Source organism: Myxine glutinosa, chromosome 14, assembly GCF_964187855.1.
Source record: "Myxine glutinosa chromosome 14, kmMyxGlut1.1, whole genome shotgun sequence".
NCBI lineage: Eukaryota > Metazoa > Chordata > Myxini > Myxiniformes > Myxinidae > Myxine > Myxine glutinosa.
In genome coordinates, this window is record NC_136274.1 from 78,830,499 (window position 1) to 78,853,802 (window position 23,304).

General features: G+C 44.9%; 1 protein-coding gene across 5 annotated transcripts in view; it reads right to left on the reverse strand.

The window, feature by feature from the left end:
* Positions 1-535: 535 nt before the first annotated feature.
* The window catches only part of SGSM1 (small G protein signaling modulator 1), a 144,695-nt gene continuing 121,926 nt past the window's right edge, over positions 536-23,304 (reverse strand). For 4 of the 5 annotated variants that reach the window (XM_078768343.1, XM_078768344.1, XM_078768342.1 and 1 more), the window contains 3 exons: positions 6,878-6,974; positions 6,443-6,610; positions 536-752 (listed from right to left, as the gene is read on the reverse strand). In XM_078768343.1, the coding sequence (XP_078624469.1) occupies positions 664-752; positions 6,443-6,610; positions 6,878-6,974 (354 nt within the window). In that variant the 3' untranslated portion in view covers positions 536-663. The remainder of the gene's footprint in view (positions 753-6,442; positions 6,611-6,877; positions 6,975-23,304) is intronic. The other variant, XM_078768345.1, reaches the window with a different exon arrangement.

Consider the following 23,304-nt stretch of genomic DNA (forward strand, 5'->3'; position numbering starts at 1 on the left):
GATTTAACATTTCGCAAACGTCGTAAAGCTGGAGGCTGACATTCTAAAGTACGTGGCATTATTATTATTATTATTATTATTATTATTATTATTATTATTGGAAAGGAGGCACAATCAGAAGATAGTGGCATTTCAAGCGGTCCAAAATAAATAAATAAAATGGTTACAACATTACATCTCACTCAGGTACATTCATAGCTAATCCCATAAATAACAGGATTACACATTTAAAGGTTCTCACTTCCACTTTAAGGTGATTTCCCTTTTTATTAATCTTTTAAAATAGTTAAAACTCTCCATCTTCATCTCGAAATTTGTGGCTTTTCCAAACAGAGACCTTTGGTAGAGCTAAGCCGTTCCTGTAATTTGGGACATGATAAACTGGAGTGAAAATATAATAATTTAACGTACGGAAATATAAAACCGGCACACTTTGCATTTACACAACTATTTCGGGTTAAAATTGCAGCTTATTTATCTAAACCGGACGTGGACCGTGAAATGCGGTGCGGGAGGAATGATGACGAGTCACACCTGGGCCATGCAGAAGGTTGAAACTGCTAAGGCTAAAGGATCGAATGCTCGGCGCGGGGAGCGGCGCCGACGTGAAATATGCGTTGCTTTTTTTTCCAGAGGGGTTGGGGGAGGAATAACTGGCGCCTGTTACTTGTTTATCACCATGATCTGCACGCGACACACAAGGTCACGTGCGATTCGCAGGATCAACTGGGCGTCGTGCCGCTCTGCCATCTCTGTGGGAATGGGTGGGATAGAGGAGGCTTCATGAGTTTTACTGAAAGATGTGACGAGTCGTCACTATTTCAAGCTCACGGTGAGAGTCTCTCAGGATATACAGACCGAGGAAGTCGGGAAGGCCCTGGGACCCTCTTGCATTCGAGAGACAAGCAGAGACAAGCAGACGTCACAATCACAAGCTCGATATCCCCTCTGGAGGACAACTCACGCACAACGTGGTACAAAGTTCCAGAAGAAGATTGCCATCAAACCCAGAAGCAAACATATATGCAACTAGAAATCCTATCACTCCCGACCCAGTTAAATGGCAAATGTGATGACAGCAGAAAATAGATGGGGATATGTAGCTACCAGTTTGAACAGGTACATATATAAATTGCTGGTATTTCAAAGGTTGTGAGTTCAAATCCCGCTTAAGGTATTGAGGATTTGCATTCTTCACTTCCAGAAACCTCAGCTCTCCTGAGCTTGGATTCTTTGTAAAACCACAGCTGGCTCACCAATGACCTTCAGAATTGGCTTAATCTGCAGTGGCCTGCAAAAGTATTCACCCCCTACCAATAATGCCACATTTAGATGAATTACAAATTATGTAGAAACAATTACTCCAAATGAACTTTTTTGATTCATAACTGAAAAGGTCAAACAAACAAAACACAAACATGGACGTCACATGTCAGGAATACCTGCAAAAACCAGGAACAAATCACAATTCACTGGTTGTAATGGTATTTCAGCCCCTTAGGTCAGTACTTGATGGAATCACCATTTGCAGCAATGACTACTACAAGTCTATTTGGGTGGTACGTCTCTACCAGCTTTACACAGTGAGATGGTGAATTTTTTTACCCATTCTTCATGTACAATTGCTCAAGTTCTGCCAAGTTTGATGGGGATCGTCGATGGATTGCAATCTTCAAGTCTGTTCATTTGGGTTCAAATCAGGACTTTGACTGGGCCATTTAAGAACGTTAATTTTATTCTTATTGAGCCACTCCAGTGTGGCTTTAATTTTGTTCTTCGGATCATTGTCATGCTGAAATGTGAATATCTTACCCAGTTTCAGATTAATGGCCGACTCGAGCAGGTTTTCATCAAGGATTCGCCTGTACTTTGCACCGTCCATTGTCCCTTCTATCCTGACAAGCTTGCCAGCCCCTGCTAATGAAAAGCAGCCCCATAACATGATGCTGCCACCACCATGTTTGACAGCAGGGATGGTGTTGAAAGGTCATGTACAGTGTTAGGCTTGCTCCAGACATAACGCTTTGAATTTAGACCAAAAAGGTCAATTTTTGTCTCGTCTGAACACAAAACGTTTCTCTACATGCCTGTAATATCATTTAGATGCTTTTTTGCAAATCCCATAAGAGCTCGTAAACATATGTGTCTTTTATAGTTATGGATTCTTTCTGGCCACCTGTCCATAGAAGCCAAATTTGTAAAGGGAACGGGATATTATTGATTGATGAAGAACACTGACCCCCACGTCAGAATAAATCCTTGGAGATCTTTCAAAGTCATTGTTCGATTTACAATGACATCCTGAACCAGTTTCCTCCTTCCCCGGCTGCTGAGTTTGGATGGATGACCTGATCTGGGTGGAGTCTGAGTGGTATGATATATCTTCCACTTCCTAATGATCGATTTCATTGTACTTGAAAGGGACAATGAGTGACTTTGAAATCTTCTTATAACCCTCTCCTGAATAGTGCTTCTTCACCACTTTATGTCTGACTTCCTTGGAAAGCTCCTTGGTCTTCATGTTTACCTTGTCGGTTGACCAAGTGAGTTGCACCTTAAAACTCCTTAGATAAGCGGGGGTAGATTAATTTTAAGTTAAACCACTGATTACATACAGGTGAGACCGATTACACTTATTTTTAAACTTTTCAAACAAATAATTTACTCCGGAAGTGATTTAGGGTTAATTAGGCAAACGGTTTTAATATTTATGCAACTGAGAATCGTCTGATTTTTTCTGTTGATCAAATGTATTCACATTTTATCTGAAATTTATAACATTATCATTTTGGAGTAGTTTGTGAAGACTCTTTATATTAAGTTTGATTTGAAAGCATCATGAAATAAGTGCATCACAACGAGTATTTTTTTGTTTCCCAGGTGTTATGGGACCTGAATAGTGCTTTGATTCAGGAGTTCAGGAGTAAACTCTCAAAACACTTTGCCAAAGAAATAGGTATGAGATTTTAAAAAAGCAAGTGGAAAAAGACAAGTCCTTAAGAAGTTATAAAAGACCGTTACAAAATACAAAAGACAGGTACCAAATTGACAAGACTGGTTTCAAAAGGCAGAGAGTTTCATAGTCGAGAAGCATATCGGAAGAATACCTGATCACAAAGAGCCTTCGGCCTTGTGCGAGGAGCTACCAGGAGACCGTAGCCTTGTTAGACGAACATTCCTGTGTTAGACCGTAGTGTTCTTGCAAGATGAAATTATGTCAGAAATGTAAGATGGAACCAAATGTTGATGGAGTTAGAGGTTATGTTAAAATCGATAAGCTAGTGTACTGGCAGACATATTGTGCTTTGAGGATTGGAATGATGTGATCAAATATGTGAGATTCAACAACCAGCCAGGCTATGATATTATGAATGAATTAGACTTGAGAGAAGACGCAGGCTTGTAAATGGAGCTGAAGTCATTCAAGAGAAACGTTGTGGGAGCATGAACCAGCTCCAGTGGGCCTCGATTTAAGCACGAGTGAAGTTGTGCAATATTATGGTTGTTGAAGCTAAAGGATTTGCAGATGTTTCCAACATAATGGAATAAAATAAAGTGTTGGATTCATAGTGACATATGACATGACCATGAGAGTTCATCCTCGTTTCATATGCAGCACATGGCTCATGCTTTGCGTCATAGGTGGGTTCCATCCTCATCTAATGGAGTTCCATTCTCTTTTTACCTTGTTTCCATTTACCTTGTTTCCATGCACCACTCAATCAGGGATGAAAACCGTGCTGTCCCGACCCGGTCCTGACTCACATTTGATCTTCTATCCGAGCTGAGTGAAAAGCTCACCTTTCCATTCAATGGGCGTTTTTGAATGTATGTGGGCAGTTCTTCAAGGTGGCAAGCCTCGAGCGAAAACTGTAAGGACGAATACGCCTGGGCTCACAAGCCAGCACGGGGGCTCACAAGCCAGCACGGAGGCTCTCGGCCCTCCCGTCGGCCCACATGAGAGTTGAAAGTGTTGACGCAGAGATAAGGTGGTGATTTTTCAAAAACAGATGAGGGGCCACAATATCAGTCTTAGCAGCCACTGTTCTTGAGAAAGTTCATGAACACCCATGTTTGAATTTCATAGGGACAGGACAGGAAGTCAGATTTCTGGAAGAGAGCATATTATCAGGTACAATGGACAGATAGATCTGGGTATCAGCAAAATGCAGCTGTTTATCTTTACATCATAGTACATACTTGATCTACAAAAAAAAAAGGAAAACCACCTTTAGAGGCCATTTTTCCTCGCAGAGCAGGGGTTGGCCTTTTTCGGGCACCGTGGTCCCCTTTTTGAAGCAATGTTTTATGGCCGGATGCCCTTCCTGCCACCAACCCTGATAGTCGCCTCTTGCGGCACACAGGGAATTACCAGCGAACTGGTACTCAATTTGCGGACCTTGGAAGGATGACGGGCTGAGTCAACCCCCCTGGCGTTAATTCAGCGATCGACCGGGATCCGAACCCAGGATCCTAGGATCCCAAGCCGGCACCCCAACCGCTAAGTCAACACCGGAATCGAAAACCTATCATGGACGGAAGCACGGACAGACAACCCGAAAACATAATGCCTTCGGCAACTTTGTCGGCGGAGGCATAAAAACGCCAAATGAATGCAAAGGTGAGCTCTTCACTCGGCTCGGAGAGAAGTTCTAATGTGAGTTTCGGGAGAAGCTGGGTTCGGGCAGCACATTTTTCAACACTGGTCGAGTGGTGCATGGAAACGACGTAAAAGAGAACGCTAATGCGGGTATTGCAGAGGCCGATTGGCAATAGCACGTACGAGAGAGAGTCTTGGGAAAAAAAGGAGAAGATAGAAGTGAGTTTGCAATTTTGAAGATTATTTGTGCACAGTGAAGATTTCTTCAAAATGGTAATTGTTGCGGCTCTTTTAGATGAGGATGGAACCGCAGACGGAGCGATGGAGCAGCGGATCATTTTTGTTACGAGCGGAGAGACAACTGAAAGTAAGGAAACAACCAGAGATGATGGAACCAGTTTTAGTTGAAAAGTGAAGTCGTTTTCCTCGAGTTACTCTCAGGATTGACTGGGCGGCATCTTGACCGACAGACACGAGGCATTCAGACAGAAGGAAAGTATTAGTTGGTGGAGGACCCACAGCATGTTTGCTAGGTGTGTTAGATATAAACATTCCTGTACTGAGAGGTACAATTGGGTGTGATGGAGGAATTGTTCTGCATCATGGTAAAGAAATACAAGGCCTTTGTTTTAGCAAGTGATCTAATGTAATGGGCCCTGGCCATTTTGGCACTTCCGTAGTTAGCAAGTGACTGGGACTGTGATATATCTCGAATGTGTGATATTTTCTTTTGAAAGAATGGCGATAAATAAACAAAGGTGGGCGGTCCGCTTCGAAAGTCCGCTTATCCGCTTATCCGCTGCAGCGGACTAACGTTTTCGAAGCGGATAAGCGAATCGGAACAACCCCCGGAAACCGAAGCGGATAAGCGTAAGCGGACTACCGAAAAATTAAAGCGCATCGCGATTCGCCAAATCAGCTGTTAGCCTGAGCCGTTACTCTAGAATTGTGAATATTTATTTAAGTGAATAATAAGTGAAAACTGAATATTTTATTGGACGCTAGAGCGGCAATAACGTCAAGATGGAGAGATTTCTGACTCCTCCAAATCTCGTCTTCATGAAGGGCAACCTCCAAATCCTCAAGAAGGCCCACGAGGTGGAGGAGGAAGACGAGGACTAGTCAACAGACTGCTAGTCTGTTGACTAGTAGACTCTCTTGTCAAAGAAAGGACGGGCAAATTGATTTTTCTTTAATGTAACTTGCATATATTAAAATTATATTTAAATTAACTGTAGAGTAGAGTAGAGTCGAGTGGAAAACTTTATTTCAATAAATTTTGAATAAATTTTATTTAAATAAAAATGTATATTTTTGATCTTAAAAGCTTTGTTTGTCTTTGTAGTAGTTAGAAATGGCTATTTAGGCTTAAAAAGCATTAAATTCCCTTTAGAAACGTCAAAAATCGCTTTAAAAACGTCGAAGCGCTTTAAAAAAATCGAATCGAAGCAGATAAGCGGATAACCGGTAAGCGGACTAAGATTTTCGGCCGCTGAAGCGGATAAGCGAATCGGACTACACGGGCTGGCGGAGCGGATAAGCGGTAAGCGGACTTAAAATTTTCCGAATCGCGCCCACCTTTATAAATAAATAAAGGAAATTGATAACGGAGGCAAGTGAAAACAAACCAAGCAGGAGAAGAATGAGGGGTAAACCTCGTAAGATCCAAAAGAAACAACGAGCGGTTTTACGCCGCAAGTATATGACAGTTGATTATCAACACTTGTGCAAAGAGAACTCCAACAGGAAGTAACCGAACCAGGGGAAGCCTGCTGGGAAAGGACACCAGAGTTAAGCACAAAGTGTTTTGCACGCAATGTTGGTAAGTGCCTTGAATCTCACCGTTGAAGAACTTTATGATATCCGTGAAATCCATACAGTTGTCGAGGATGATGTCGCGATAGATCTCGACAAAGGCGAGGGCAATGAAAAGCACGAAGTGGTGAGATGAGATGCGACGGGCAGCCCAGATTGCCTCCCACACAGCAAACACGTCCTCGTACAGCAGCTCTGCGCAGTGAAGCAACGGTCAGTCAGGTGACAGTCAGGTGAATCAGGTGACGCTGACCTCAAGGTACATTTACAAGGAAGCAATCTGCAATCCAATTCCCAAATTCACACACCTGAACACCATAACGCACTAATAACGTGAAAAGGGATGGTTAAGGGTGCCAAAGTTGCTTCAAAACCCAAAAATGAAGGACAAGAATTTCCACGAGGCCCGAACTGAACAATGACTGGCATTGCGGAAGTGTCTTTGGATGTAAACCTTCTTACCCCGTTTAAAGTCGAGCAGGAACCAGCGATAGCAGAAATAGAAGTGCGTGTAGTCCCCATTCTGGTGCATCAGCTCGAACACATCAGAATTCAGGATCTGCCGGTGATAATGACGGAGGTCAAACCGGTGGTCAATCGATGACGCAGATTCGAACAACGAACTCCCATGGATCCACCATACGTGTGCAGCAACATGGGTGAGCAGAAACGATCGAACTCAGATCTTGTTCTTTGTTCTCGGCCTCAGGACACAGTAGGTATCCTTCTAAAAGAGGTATCCTTTGGACGTTCAATTTTGGACCATTTGCTGCATTGTAAGTGCAAACAATCCAGACGATGTTGTCTTTGTCTTTCCCTCGCGGTCCCTATGTGCTGTCTTTGTCTTTCCCTCGCGGTCCCCATGTGCTGTCTTTGTCTTTCCCTCGTGGTCCCCATGTACTGTCTTTGTCTTTCCCTCGCGGTCCCCATGTGCTGTTTTTGTCTTTCCCTCGCGGTCCCCATGTACTGTCTTTGTCTTTCCCTCGCGGTCCCCATGTACTGTCTTTGTCTTTCCCTCGCGGTCCCTATGTGCTGTCTTTGTCTTTCCCTCGCGGTCCCCATGTGCTGTTTTTGTCTTTCCCTCGCGGTCCCCATGTACTGTCTTTCCCTCGCGGTCCCCATGTGCTGTCTTTGTCTTTCCCTCGCGGTCCCCATGTGCTGTTTTTGTCTTTCCCTCGCGGTCCCCATGTGCTGTCTTTGTCTTTCCCTCGTGGTCCCCATGTGCTGTTTTTGTCTTTCCCTCGCGGTCCCCATGTACTGTCTTTCCCTCGCGGTCCCTATGTGCTGTCTTTGTCTTTCCCTCGCGGTCCCCATGTGCTGTTTTTGTCTTTCCCTCGCGGTCCCCATGTACTGTCTTTCCCTCGCGGTCCCTATGTGTTGTCTTTGTCTTTCCCTCGCGGTCCCCATGTGCTGTCTTTGTCTTTCCCTCGCGGTCCCCATGTACTGTCTTTGTCTTTCCCTCGCGGTCCCCATGTGCTGTTTTTGTCTTTCCCTCGCGGTCCCCATGTACTGTCTTTGTCTTTCCCTCGCGGTCCCTATGTGCTGTCTTTGTCTTTCCCTCGCGGTCCCCATGTGCTTTTTTTGTCTTTCCCTCGTGGTCCCCATGAACTGTCTTTGTCTTTCCCTCGCGGTCCCTATGTGCTGTCTTTGTCTTTCCCTCGCGGTCCCCATGTGCTGTTTTTGTCTTTCCCTCGCGGTCCCCATGTGCTGTTTTTGTCTTTCCCTCGCGGTCCCCATGTACTGTCTTTCCCTCGCGGTCCCCATGTACTGTCTTTGTCTTTCCCTCGCGGTTGTCAGCTCTTTCACGAGCCTCGATTCAGTATAGAAAAAAAAAAAAAAAAAAAAAAAAGAGAATAAAAGTGCGGGTTTTGTTGATCCAAAATTATGACTGTGACAACACACTCGTGTCACGAAGAGCTCTGCCCACCAGGATTTCAAGTCTGCTGCCCACCAGCACCACCTCCAGGTCTCTTTCATTGCTACTAATGAGCTTTACTACACCTGCTGAGACTCTGTTCTCATCATTTGCCTGAAATTTCCTATCTTTGTTCCGCGGTGCATCCGTTAGTCGCATCCCACCATTTCCCCCGTTGATCCATTCCCCGCTGTTGTTTTGCCTCTTTGTGAATTTTGATAACTGTAAAAAAAATCAACAAAATTAAAAAATAACATTATCTAAAACTGGTATCACCTGGCAGAAAGCCAAAGCCAAGAGAATGCAGTTTTCCCACCATTAGGCCATCGATTGCCCAGAGAGGTCTTCGACTGCCTTCTCCTTTCAGCCCTTTTCTTTGCTCACTTTTTTGTCTTATATCCATTCAGCCTTTTGTTGAATCCCAGAATATACTTGGGAACCCTATATCATATTACCGTCCCCTAACCGAAGTAGAATGCTCGCTTCCACCCCTCTATCCCCACATTTGTTTGTTAGTGGAATGATACACTTCCCTCTCCTCTACTGCTTAAAGATAGTGACCTGACTGACCGACTGCCACACCATGGTGTCTCCTATTTCTATTCACTCTATTCTATATTTTCACAAAATCTTCTCTTTCCTGTCCTACTGCAGATCTTCTTTTTTTTTTTTTTTTTTACAAGATCTAAGGCTCGTAATGGAGCACACACACACACACGGTTACACTTGGCCTGGGGAAAGTGGCATCACTTCCTGGGATACTCTGGGTACCGGTGACGTCATATCAATGGTACCGCTTTTCTCCATATTCAGCCGAGCACTTCCTCAGGAGGAATTTCTTCCTCCCTATGGAGGCCAAGCAATTGTCTGTGCTCTATGCTTTTAAATGCTGAACGTGAAGCAACGACCGACCAATGGATGAGGGCGAGACTACCGGAAGTAGCTGTAACACGTGCCCTTTTGTGGTTTGTTTTCAACGTATCCAATCACGTGACTGTTGTCGCGAAGGGTGCACTAACCGGAAGTTGCGTCGTTCCGCGGGCGCCTATATGTACCAAGTTTGATTTAAATCCATTCAGCTGGTCTCAAGTATCACATTTGACCTGACATGACCTCTGACCTTTGATCTCTTGATGCCATAATCCAGTTTGTCTTTGCATCATATATATTTATACCAAGTTTATTCAAAATCTCATCACTTGTTCACAAGTTACTGCAGTAACAGGATTTGTACCTGGCATGACCTTTGACCTCGTGACTCCAAAATTTTATCAGTTCATCTTTACCTCATTATACCTGCACCATGTTTGACTAAGATCCCTTCAGCCATTCTGAAGTTATCGTGGCAACAAAAACCTATCATGGACGGATGGACAGACAGACAGACAGACGGACAGACAGACGGACGGACAGATGGACAGCTGGACGGACAACCTGAAAACATAATGCCTCCGCGGTAACTTCGTCGGTGGAGGCATAAAATCAAATAAAATCAATCAACATTTAAAATGTACTTTGGATCTTCTCTTTTAAAAAAAAATCAAAGGCTCGTAATGGTGAAGCTGACACACACACACACATTCTCTCTCTGTCTCTCTTCCCCCTCTCTCTCTCGCCCCCCTGCTGGTCGTTGGTGAGTCGTGCGTGGGTGTGGCAATCATGGCTGCTGTGTGTGAGGAGCTGTGAGTACTGTGTTGTGTTGTTGCCTTTCCCATCCCCCATTTCACTCCCTCTGTGTCCTTGTACGTGTTTGTGAAGTTTCCCCCGTGTTTTCCTTCTTTGTTGAGACAAGACAAGAGAGAGAGAGCGCACGGTGAGTTTGGTGCGAGTCCTAAAGAACCTTGTGTTCTTCGGGCCTGTGCTCTGCTTGCCGTGTTCTTCGGGCCTGTGCTCTGCTTGCCGTGTTCTTCATCATCGTCGTTTATCGGCTCCGTTATTCTATTTATTTTCATTTTACCTTCGCCTGCAGGCCTTGCTTGCGATAGGTTCTGTCTTGTTTTTTCAAATACTTCCTTAGTTTTGGTTCATTTATCGCTATGGCAAGCGGTCGTTTGCAGAATAGTATTTACGAGTCGCTGACTCGAAGGAATGGAGTCATCGTGAGTCCGCCCGACGGAGTTCGGGTCGAGGACATTGTGTTGGGCTTGGGAGAGCTCGTTGGGATCGAGAACGTTTTAGCGGATTCGAAGATGAACCAGAGAGTTGTGGTGTTTCTTTCGGAGGAGCGCTACGTAGCCCAGGCGGTCGAAACCGGTTTGTCGGTACCACCGGACATTTTTGTTAATGTGAGTCCGATGGACACGCCGGCGCGGCGGTGAAAGTGATTTTGTCGAATATTCCGCCGTGCGTGAAAAGCGGAGATATTGTGTTCGTTTTAAAACAGTTTGGGACCGTGGTATCACGAGTCTCCATGATTCCTCTTCGTTTGCGATCCGATTATACGGTTCGTCACATAATGTCGTTCCGACGGCATTGCTACATCGTGCTAAAGAACAAGGCCCAGTCGCTCAATGCGTCGGCAACGCTGGTTACTGATAAGCGAAACTACACGATGTACATCGCAACGGAGACGATGACGTGTTTCACCTGCGGGGAGCACGGACATTTGAAAGGTGCTTGTCCGACGTCCATGTCCGGTGGCACATTGACACGGATGGAGCCAAACGCTGTCTCGAGTGGCACATCGACACGGACAGAGCCAAATGCTGCCTCGAGTGGCACATCGACACGGACCGAGCCAAACGCTGCCTCGAGTGGCACATCGACACGGACAGAGCCAAACGCTGCCTCGAGTGGCACATCGACACGGACCGAGCCAAACGCTGCCACGAGTGGCACATCGACACGGACGGAGCCAAACGCTGCCTCGAGTGGCACATCGACACGGACTGAGCCAAACGCTGCCTCGAGTGGCACATCGACACGGACCGAGCCAAACGCTGCCTCGAGTGGCACATCGACACGGACCGAGCCAAACGCTGCCTCGAGTGGCACATCGACACGGACCGAGCCAAACGCTGCCTCGAGTGGCACATCGACACGGACCGAGCCAAACGCTGCCTCGAGTGGCACATCGACACGGACGGAGCCAAATGCTGCCACGAGTGGCACATCGACACGGACGGAGCCAAACGCTGCCTCGAGTGGCACATCGACACGGACCGAGCCAAACGCTGCCTCGAGTGGCACATCGACACGGACCGAGCCAAACGCTGCCTCGAGTGGCACATCGACACGGACCGAGCCAAACGCTGCCTCGAGTGGCACATCGACACGGACCGAGCCAAACGCTGCCTCGAGTGGCACATCGACACGGACCGAGCCAAACGCTGCCTCGAGTGGCACATCGACACGGACCGAGCCAAACGCTGCCATGAGTGGTACATCCAGGACGCTGGATCAGCCTTCACCCTTGAGCCTGGAAACTGAGGAACCCCCGGCGGAGGACGGGGTTTTCATCACTGTGACCTCCAAGAAGAGGCAAACACGTGGTGGGGTTGGTGAGGACGTACAATCGAGTCCGAAAAAGATGGCGTCGGCAAAGGAGCTTAACGTTCCTGTTTCAAAAACGGATTCGTCCACGGCAGGTTTTGCTTTGCAAAACAGATTCACTATTTTAGGCGAAGAAGAAGTTTCCGTACCTGATTGTTGCGAGCCGCGCACAACAGCCCCAGAACCGATCGTAAACACCTCCATGACTACTGGCAAGGTAACCTCTAATGAGGTGCCTGATGCATCCCCACTCCCTGTTGAGTGTGAAATGTTGGAAACCATGGAGGCGGAAAATGTAACGACCTCTTCTCCTCCGGTAGAGTGCGAAGCCTCCGTTGCAGAAACCTCAGTTTCTCACGTGGATTTCAAAACCCCCATTACGGAAACACCGGTCCTGCCTCCGGTAAAGGGCGAATTTTCCGCTGTGGAAACACTCACTTCAGAGTGTGTTAATGTTAATAGAAACTACTCTGATGATGACTCAGACGGTGCCTCGTCGCTTGCCTCCGGTGCTAGTATTGAAGCCTGGAATGATCCAGGTTTGGTTCAAGGTTCTGAGGGAGGCGCTGAAGTGTCACCCACCAAGATCTTAAAGTTTCTTCAAGACACTTTTCGAAAGAAACAAATCAAAATCAATAATTTCTTTCCAGATTTGTCTGCTTTCATAACTTCCTCCAAACATCTCCTCCTCAAGGCAGAACAGCTTGGTTTGACAGTCACAAGTGTTTCGCCTTAGGAAATGTGTGCTCAAAGCCAAGAAGGAGCTTCAGGCACAGTCTGACGTCTTCCCCACTTAATTATTTATCTTTAAATTTACAAGATGACCTTTTCTATTGTAACCTTAAATATTAATGGGGGGTGATACCCCCTGCGTAAGGCCCAGGTAAAGTCGCTCGTCCAGCATAAACGTTTTGATATTGTTCTTTTGCAAGAGACGAGGTGTAGCCCTTCTTGCGTTAGCGAATGGAACAGAATGATGAGAGGACAGTGGTTCTTTAACAGCTTGGCCTGCTCTCGTGCTGGAGTTGCTGTCTATTTGCATCATTCTTTCTGTGCACAGGGTGTTGCTTTTAAAGAAATTATTAAAGGGCATTTAGTCTCAGTGAATTTCTTTTTTAATGGTTATAAGCACACGATCCTAAATGTATATTCACCTCGTGATAGCACAGAAAGATTTAATTTTTTTACAGTTGGATTTTACTCTTACGCACCTTGACTTTGATGGTATTGTTTGTCTGAGTTGGGATTTCAACTGCACAATGGACCCCACTCTTGATCGCAATGGAGCAGAGCCCCATCCAGCAAGCTTGGTGCCTCTAAGGGGAGCATTGTCCAAGTTTTCCTTTGTGGATGTGTGGAGGCTCCAGAATCCATCCGCACGTCAATATACATGGTGCCGCTGTGCAAATGGCCGGCTGTCTCTTGCGAGGCTGAACAGAATATATGTCAACAGTGACTCCTTAAATGTTGTGGGCCACGCTGATGTAGCCCCGAGCGGTTTTTCGGACCAACATATGGCCATTCTTCATGTCCTTTCTCCGGCCCGGAATCGCGGTGCTGCTTACTGGACTTTCAACGTCAGCCTCTTGCAAAATGAAGCATTTCCTGAAGCTTTCCGGGCCTTTTGGGAAGTTATAAAGTTGCGAAAGCCTTCCTTCTCTTGCCTCGGGCAATGGTGGGATAACGCAAAGGCCCAGATTAGGTCATTTTGCCAACAATATAACTCCGTTTGTACGAATAATGAAACAGCGATGCAAACTCTCATCGCCAAACAGATCTTGTGTCTGCAATCAAACCTTCCGGCCCAGAGCGCTGAAAGGACTTGTTCTTTAATTGTGAAGAAGAAAGCCCTCCTTGCTGAGCTCTGCGCAAAGCGGGCTCGAGGGGCTCTAATACGATTACGAATGGAGAACCTGCGTTTCATTGATACCTCTTCGAAATTCTTCTTCGGTTTGGAACTGCGAGCGAAGAGAAACCAGCAAATAACTTTGCTGTGCACGCAAGGAGGTCGAACGACTCAGGACCAAAACGAGATCAGAACTTTAGCCAAAGAATATTTTTCAGATTTGTATTGTGCCAGGAACACAAAGAAGAATGTGATTCTTTCAATGACTGCTTCTCTGCCAACCCTGTCTGAGTCTGCACGGCAGCAACTGGACGAAGAAGTTACCCTAGGGGAACTCTTTGTCGCTTTGCAAACTTTGCCCGCGGGCAAGGCTTCGGGGCTGGATAGAATCCCTGCGGAGGTCTATAAGGCCTTCTGGGACCCAAAATGCTCGGCCTCTTAATTGAGGGCCTGCGTTCAGGCTTATTACCACTCAGGTGCCGTAGGACTGTACTTGCCCTTATACCCAAGAAGGGAGACCTACAACAACTTCTGAATTGGCGTCCAATTTCCCTCCTTTGCACGGACTATAAAATTATTTCAAAAACTCTCGCAAACCGCCTCAAGCCTGTCATCGGGGATATTGTACACCCCGATCAGGCGATCAATCATATTGTATCCCGAAAAGAACAATACATGATTGTATTTTTATTGTGCATGACGCGATCGTCGTTTGTACCGTGGAACAAAGAAATGTTGGTCTAGTGTTTTTAGATCAAGAAAAGGCTTTTGATGCCATCGATCATTTTTACCTCTTTGCTGTTTTACGGGGGTTTGATTTTGGGGAAACCTTCATCGGTCACGTCAAATTATTGTATAATAATATTTTTAGCCTGCTTAAGGTGAATAATATTTTAAGTCAGCCTTTTTCTGTGACTCAGGGTATTCGCCAAGGGTGCCTTCTTTATTCCCTCTCCGTTGAGCCTCTTCTGAATCGGTTACGCACACGGCTTCGTGGTTTTTGTCCTCTGCCCTCGGCCAACCCGGTAAAGACCATCGCTTATGCGGATGGCCTATGCGCGTTTGTTAATTCCGATGAAGATATCTGTGCCCTGGTCGAGTCCACCAATGAGTTTACCTTAGCTAGCTCCATAAAGGTCAACTGGCAGCAGACCAAAGCTCTTTACTTAGGTCGACAGAATGGTATCCCCCCTCCGACCCTGCCAATGCAGCTTGAGTGGGCACATGATGGGAGACGCTACCTCGGGGTCTTTCTCGGCACTCAGGATTTCATTTCTAAAAATTGGGAATCGCTGATTACCAAGACTGAACAGCGGCTGCAAAAATGGAGGGGACTATTGAGACAGCTTTCCTATCGGGGTCGTACTCTGGTCATCAATAACCTTGCAGCATCGATGCTGTGGCATAGGTTTATGGCACTACAGGCCCCAGGTTCTATTCTTAAAAAGCTCCAAAATATTTTTATCATTTATTTTGGGATGGGAAGCACTGGCTCCAGCCCGGCGTAATAAGTCTGCCCATTGCTGATGGTGGACAGGGATTGATAGACGTAACAGTAAAGTGATGGCTTTTTGCCTCCCTGCATTACGAAGGCTGCTGTATTCCGATGTACCATGGAAAGCCTTCGCTCACTGCTTGCTCAGGCAAGCAGGGAGACTTGGCTTCGGTGGCGAAATCTTTCTTATTGACACAGCAAGGGTGGATATAACATCGATCCCCTTGTTTTACAGAAGTATGCTGGAAGCATGGCGGACAGTCGCGTTTTGCCGTGACACCAGTGCCTATACTCTCCAAATGTTTTTAAATGAACCAATTTTCTTTAATCCCTTTTTTAAAGGGGTCTGTAGTGACCGTCCTTTTGTGCAAAAGTTCATTGATGTAAACTTTACCAGGGTCAAGCACCTTAGGAATCCCTTTACATATAGATGGAAGCCAGCTGCTAATGTTGCCGTGGCCACTGGTGTGAGATCCATCAGAGTTATTGGAAGGATTTTCTCTGTGATTTCACGAGCTTTCAAACTAACCGGGCTAAAGTGGGATCCAGAGATTGAGGCTGCCCTTCCTCTGTCCCAATGCCCTTTTCCTCATCTTTTAATTTCATTTCGGGGTTTTATCTCCTTTAACTCGATGGAGAAATCCTCGGTGTATAGTCTAAGTGTACCACCCTCGGTGTATAGTCTAAGTCTAAGTCTCACTCTCATTCCTGACAGACCTGCAGAGCCATGAGCTCATTGGAAAGCGTTGCTTCAAGCTGGCCATTCCGCAACAATCAAATGGCACGTGATGTGTAAGGAGCCAATCGTCAAGCGCTCTGGGGATTTACAATGGCGGCTGGCGCACTACATCTTGCCTTGCAATATTCTGTCCCATCGCATATGTTCCGAAAATTCAGAATTGTGCCCCTTTTGCGATGCCCCTGAAACCATTTTTCATGCCTTCATTGAGTGTTCGAGACTGTCCTCCCTTTTAAATATTTTATTACGTGTGACTCAGGGGCTCGGTTTGATTTTCACACATTGTGTTTTTATATATGGTTTTAATATTTCTCATTGAAGTAAAAATGAATGTTTTTTTAGGGAACTTCTTGTGCTCCGAAGCAAAGCTTGCCATTTATCTATCAAGAAAACGGAAATTGCAGAACATTGATATTTTAACTGATGACGTTTTAAAGATTTTTAAAGCGTCGGTTACATCTCGTGTCCATTTTGAGTTTGAAACCCATGATTCTGCTGTCTTTGAAAAACGATGGTGTACCAAACAATCTTTATGTAGCTTGGTCAATGGTGTTCTAGTAATTAATTTATAATCTGGAATCTTTGCTTCTATGTTACCCCATCCACCATGCTCTTCCTCTGCATGTGTTGCATGTATTTTTATTTTGAAGTAAGCCATAACCCTTTTGTTTGGACATAATTGTCTGGAATCACATTGAATGATTCCTTTCAATAGAGGAGCAAAAATCAAAATCTCTCTCTCTCAGGTACTGCCGCACATGTGTAATCACAGAACGTTGCTGCGCGGCGTTTCTCGTGGTGCACGTCGTGAGGTAGTGCTGCCCTTTCTCCCGTTCTGTTCTTTACTCTCTTTAATCTACACGTTTCATTTCTTGCGAGTTTGAGAGTGAGAGAGCGCACTCGATCCTGCGTTGCTTGTTTGCTTCAAGGTATCGAGCGTTTCCCCACGCCCGTGGCCATGGTGAACACCGAGAATTTTTCCGGTTTGGAAAAGTTTTCGGAAAAATGGTTTGTCGTGCACATCACCTTCTGAGGTGACGGTGGAGCAGATCGTTTTGTGTGTCGGTAAATGTATCGGTATGCACAATGTAATTGCTGCATCGAGGATTAATTAGTGCGTCATCATCTTCGTCTCAAAAGAGGAAATGGTGACGCAGCTCGTCGAGACCAGTTTGACTGTCGAGCCGGATATGTTCGTGTTTGTTTCACTGTTGGATGCACCTTCGGTGAAAGTAATCGTATCCAATATTCCGCCCTTCATCCGACACGAGCAGATTAAGACTGCTTTGGAGCAGTATGGTAACGTCGTGTCAAAAATAACTTTCATTCCTGTTTGATTTAAGGATCAGCAGGTAAAACATGTCCTGTCCTTCCGGCATCAATTATTTTTTATTTTAAAGCCGGGAATTCGCAATTTGGAGGTGATGTTGAAAATTAAACACGATGACTATACATACCGGGTGTTTGATACGTCACAGACCTTGGTATGTTTTAAATGTGGTCAGCACGGACATGTTAAAAACGAATGTCCCAGTAGCATGTCCGAACAGCCAAAGGGGGAGTCTGAAAAGGAAAGTGAACCTGTGCCAGGTAACGAGGCTCCTGCAGAGCCAGGTGAAACTGCTGAAAATCAAACCGAGGATACGAGCGACTTTTGTGTTGTTACACGAGGAAAACGAAGGCACCAAGGTTCAAGTACAGTCGAACCTGTTTCATACGCTGAAGCAGTCGCTGTGAAGAGGGTCTCATTCAACAGGAATGAGGGTAGTCCGAACCTCCTTGGTGCTGAGTCCTGTCCTCCTCCTCCTGGTGAGGAGGAGGCTATGGAGCAGCAACAGCAACACGTTTTGTCAAGTGATGCTCCAAGTGGAGGTAAACCTTCTGCCGACTGTACATCAGTAAATGATGAGCTTAGGCATGACAGTCAAACAATAGGTGTACCTGGTACTCCAGAAACCTCTGAAGAGGTAACCAAGGTTGCGGAGAATGATCCGTTACCTGACGAAGTGATTTTCGTTAAGCCAATGCCAGTGTCCGCTGCACCAGTAAAGGTAAAAGACCGCGTTATTGAGCAGGAGTCGTGCGATTCGGACAACACGTGTTCGAGTTTGGATCCTAATGAGATAGGGGGTGCAGCTGGGGATTCGCAGGACTGCGAGGACTTAGATGCCCCCTCTCCTACCGAAGTAATTAAATTTCTTCATAATACTTTTCGGAAAAAGATAAAACTTGTTGAATTTTTCCCACAATTGGACAAGTTCCAAGTCACTGCATCTCACATCATAAGCGATCCGACAGCCTATGGTGCTAATGAGTCTCAGGTGTACAGACTGAAAAAAATTGTTTCCGTAGCAAGGAAAGAACTTCGACGATCTGCCACTTGATAAAGTCTTAAAACTCGTTATGGTTTTATCTATTGCGAGTATAAACATAAACGGGGGCTGTGCCCCTATACGGAAGACACATTTACGGGTATTATTGGAGCAAAGGCATGTAGACATCGCCTTTCTGCAAGATGTACGTTGTGGGGATACCTGTTCAGTCGAATGGCAGAATATAATAAGAGGTTCTTGGTTTTTCAGTTCATTTGATTGTCCTAGAGCTGGAGTCGCTTTCTGGTTTCGACCGGGAATCTCATCCGGCCAAATAGCATTTCATGAAGTCAGGCGAGGTCATTTGGCCTTTGTTGTTTTTTCTTATGGAGGCCATAAGGTCACATTGTTGAATGCCTATGTCCCAAGTGATCCTTCTCAAAGAAAAGAATATTTTTCCCTTCTTGATAATTGTTTAGCCCAAATTGATTTTGGTGGTCTTGTCTGCCTAGCTGGTGATTTCAATTGTACCTTAGAGCCATCTTTGGACCGTAATGGTATAGAACCTCACCCTGAGAGTGCAAAACATTTGGCGGCTCTACTAGTAAAATATCACCTGGTTGATGGGTGGAGATTGCAGCAGTGCAGCACCCTGGGGTTAAGCAATTTTAATGGTGCCAAGCCTCTAATATAACAGTGTCCTTTGCTCGGTTAGATAAATTTTATATCAATAATGGGTTTCGGAATTTGATTTTGTCAACGGCGATTTTTCCCTCTGGTTTTTCGGATCATCATTTCGTATCTCTAAAATTGATTTTTCCCTCCGCCCCTTGTACGAGTGCCTATTGGGCCCTCAATGTGGAACTGCTAGAAGAACCGCATTTTTGTAATGCATTCAGAGATTTTTGGGAGTCTCTCCATGCTAGGAAAAACACTTTCCAGAGCAGGAGGCAATGGTGGGATATTGCAAAAACCAATATCAAAATTTTTTGTAAACAATATAATCTCTCACTCGAGGGATAATTTTTTTATGATTTCTAAACTTGAAAAAGAGATTTTAGAACTGCAAGCAAATCCTACCAAGTTGAGTAGCAACACAAAAGAATACAAAGATTTTGTAAGCAAGAAGGAGCTGCTTCATCGCCTTGTTAAAGAACGGGCACAAGGGGCTTTAGTTCGGCTAAGAATGAAAAACTTAAAACTTATCGACTCTCCTTCTAAGTATTTCTTCTCCTTGGAGAATAAGAATAAAGCACAACAGCAAATGCTATCATTGCAATCACCAGATGGTGGGATTGTAAGTGAACCTAAAACTATCAGAAGGTTAGTAAATGATTATTTTTCCTCTCTTTTGTGTGCTAAAGAAGTTGATTTAGATGTTGCACATACCTTTGTTGAAGCATTGCCCAAGTTGTGTGAAACGCAGCGAGTCTCGCTGGAGAGCGAGATTACCCTGGAGGAATTGAGGCGCACGCTTTTCGGTGTACCAACTGGTAAATCTCCTGGACTGGATGGCATTCCTCGTGAATTCTATGAAGCTTTTTGGGACATTATTGGAACTGAGCTTTTGGAAGTGCTCCAAGAAAGTTTACAAGTTGGGGAGCTTCCCCTAAGTTGCAGACGAGCAGTTGTGTCCTTGCTACCAAAGAAAGGGGACACTCAGCTACTTCGGAATTGGCGTCCAGTCTCCCTACTGTGCACCGACTACAAAATATTCTCCAAAGTCCTTGCCTCACGCTTAAAATCTGTCGTCCACTCGCTTGTCCACCCCGATCAAACTTGTTGCATGCCTGGACGATCGATATATGACAATCTTGGTGCTGTTCGTGACATTTCTGACGTGTGTGATTGCCTACGCAAGAGCACAGGCCTCGTCTTTATAGACCAAGAACACGCTTTTGATAGTGTCGATCACAAATATTTATTTGCTGTTCTGAGGGGTTTTGGTTTTTGTCCCACCTTTATATCATGCATCCAGTTATTATATCATAATATTTATAGTTTGGTGAAAGTTAATAATGAACTGATTTCTCCTTTTTCTGTTTCAAGGGGTATAAGGCAGGGATGTCCCTTGTCTGGTCTCCTTTATATTCTTGCCATTGAGCCTCTTTTAGTTCGGTTTCGCGAGAATTTTTTGGGTTTCTCCGTTTCCCCTAATGCTCCCCCTATAAAAGTTGTAGCATATGCAGACGACATCTGCATTGCAATACAGTCTCAAGACGATGTATCCGAGTTAATCAGAGCTCTCAATAATTTTAGTCTTGCTTGTTCGGCCAAGGTGAACTGGTCAAAGAGTTGTGCCACCTTCTTTGGACTACCTTCAGGTTTTTCTTTCCCACCACTGCCAGGAAATTTGTCCTGGAAGAATGATGGCGTTTACCACTTGGGCGTGCACCTCGGTGATTCCCGATGCATTCAAAAAAATTGGGATGGATTAATTGAGAAAGTGCATTCCAAGCTACAAAAATGGAAAGGGCTTCTTTGCAACCTATCCCACCCTGGAAGAGCATTGGTGATCAATAACTTGGTCACTTCTACCCTGTGGCACAGGTTTATGGTCTTACAGCTACCAAAATGGCTCATCAAAACCATCCAGGAACATTTAATTGATTTTTTCTGGGGTGGTAAAAACTGGCTCCGACCAGGCGTGCTCAGCCTTCCACATAATGAGGGGGGGTCAAGGGCTCGTTGATGTCAACAGCAGGCTCATGACTTTCCGCCTTCTTTTTCTGAAGAAGTTTCTTTACAGCCCCATGCATTGGGAGAGTTTAACCTTGTGTTTGCTAAAGCAAGCAGGTAGGCTGGGATATGGTCGCGAACTGTTTTTGCTTGATCTCCCGAAGATCGATGTCTCATCACTTCCGCTGTACGTGCAGAGTGTCATCAACACCTGGCAAGCCTTGTCGTTGCGTCGTGAGACCGGTTCCATTACCACCTCGACGTTCCTCAAATAATCTATCTTCTACAACCACCTTTTTTCAGCCATTCCTTCTTCCGGGACTTTTGTCCAGTACTTTGTGGGGTCAGATCTTCTCTGTCCATAATTTGTTGGACTTTCAAAGAGAAAGATGGAAGTCTGCTCACGAAATTTCTGCCTGCTCTGGTTTCAGGTCCATTTGGATTATTGGCCAGATTTTTTTTGCTATCTCAAGAGCAGCAAATAATCTTGGAGTCGAGTTCAGGAGCCTGTTTGAGTCTGCGGGTTTGCTTGACCAATATGCTTTCCCTGTTTTGCTTTTGAATTTTAATGGCAAATTTGTACCCCTTAACTCCATTGAGAAAGGGGCGTTACATGAATGTTGTGTGCGATTTTTTTTTGCCGATTTTGTAAAAGGCCCTTTTGGAGTTCAGTGGAGAGAGCACCTGTCAACTCCTTCACCTATTACTCCTTTGTGGCGCAGTCTATATGCACCCCCCAATCTCCAAGCGTACGGGCGACCTGCAATGGAGGCTTGCGCATTGGATTCTCCCTCATAACATTTTGTTGCACAAATTTTCAAATGACATTTCTGAAGTGTGCCCCTTTTGTGAAAGTCGTGAAACGCTTTATCATGCATATGTTGGGTGCAGAAGACTTGTTCCTTTGTTTAAGTTTTTGCATGCCAATATTTTGAAAATGGGGCTTTCTTTTTATTCTGTTGAATTTATTTGTGGTTATCCTATTTCTGCTGTACATAAGTCTGAAACTGCTTTAGCGAACTTTTTGGTTGCTGAAGGAAAAATGGCAATTTACAAAAGAAGGAAAAAGAAGGTGGAAGGTGGTGAATTTTCTTTTTGTAATATTTTGTTGACCTTGAAAGTCCTGATTATTTCTCGGATACAGCTTGAGTATTGCAGCTCAAGATACCTGTATTGCAGCAAATACGGAAAAGAACAAGAATTTTATGATAGATGGTGTGTTAAAAATGTTATTTGTTCTGTGAGGAACGAAACGCTTAATTTTGCTTTTTGATGTATTCATAGCTCTCGCATGTGTTTCCTTTAAAATTGTTTGTGTTTTTTCACATTTGGTTTGTAAAATATTTTTGTACTTGCTGGTTTCTTTTAAATATCCTTTGCTCCTTTTTGGTGTATTTACGATCCTTATGCAAATGTTTCTTTAAACTGGTTGCTTTGTGAAAGGGTTTTATACTTTTATAATAAAAGGACACAAAAGTCTCTGTCAAAGTCTCTCTCTATATATATATATATATCTCTCTCTCTCTCTCTCTCCTCTCTCTCTCTCTCTCTCGACGTGCGTGGGTGTGGCAATCATGGCGGCTGTGGGTGTTGAGCTGTGAGTACGGTGCTGTGTTGATGGTCTTTCCTATCCTCCTTTCACTCCATTTGTGTCCTTGTAAGTGGTTGTGAAGTTTCATCCGTGTTCCCCTTCTGCTCTTGAGACAAGAGAGGGAGAGAGAGACAGCACGGTAATGGTTAGCCACCTGTATTAATTTATAACGTGGGTTGGTTATACCGTGCCGATTATTTATTTATTTAATTAATTTTGATTTGTTTGGTTAGTTTATTGCATTGTTACTGTTTAGTTTGTTTCGTTTATTGCTGATAAATGGCTAATAGGAATAGTCAAAGGGCTGCTGATCATGTTAGTGATGAGGTGTTATCGCGTAAATACGGGCTGTGCCTTGTTCCGCCGGAAGACGTGCAAATGGATGATGTTCTACTTGCAATCGGGGTGAATAACATTCGTGCTGCGTCTCGAATGAACCACAAAGTGGTGGTTTTCGTGTCACAAGTTAGCCTTGCAGACATCGTGGTGCAGAACGGGTTAACGTTGGGGAACGACCAATTTGTTCTGGTATTGTCCATGGACACGCCGGCGGTTAAAGTTATTTTAAGTAACGTTCCGCCCTTTCTGAGGAATGAAGAAATCCTACGTAAATTAGGGGAGCATGGGACTGTCGTCTCACGAATTATCACGGTCCCCCTGCGAACCAGGAACGGAAGGTTGAAGCATGTCGAGTCGTTTAGACGTTTCTGTTTCGTCGTACTAAAGGATGAGGCGAAACAGCTGAACATATCTATAAATTTTAAAATTGGAGATCATGATTACCGGATCTTTGCAGCTACTGAGACCTTGATTTGCTATA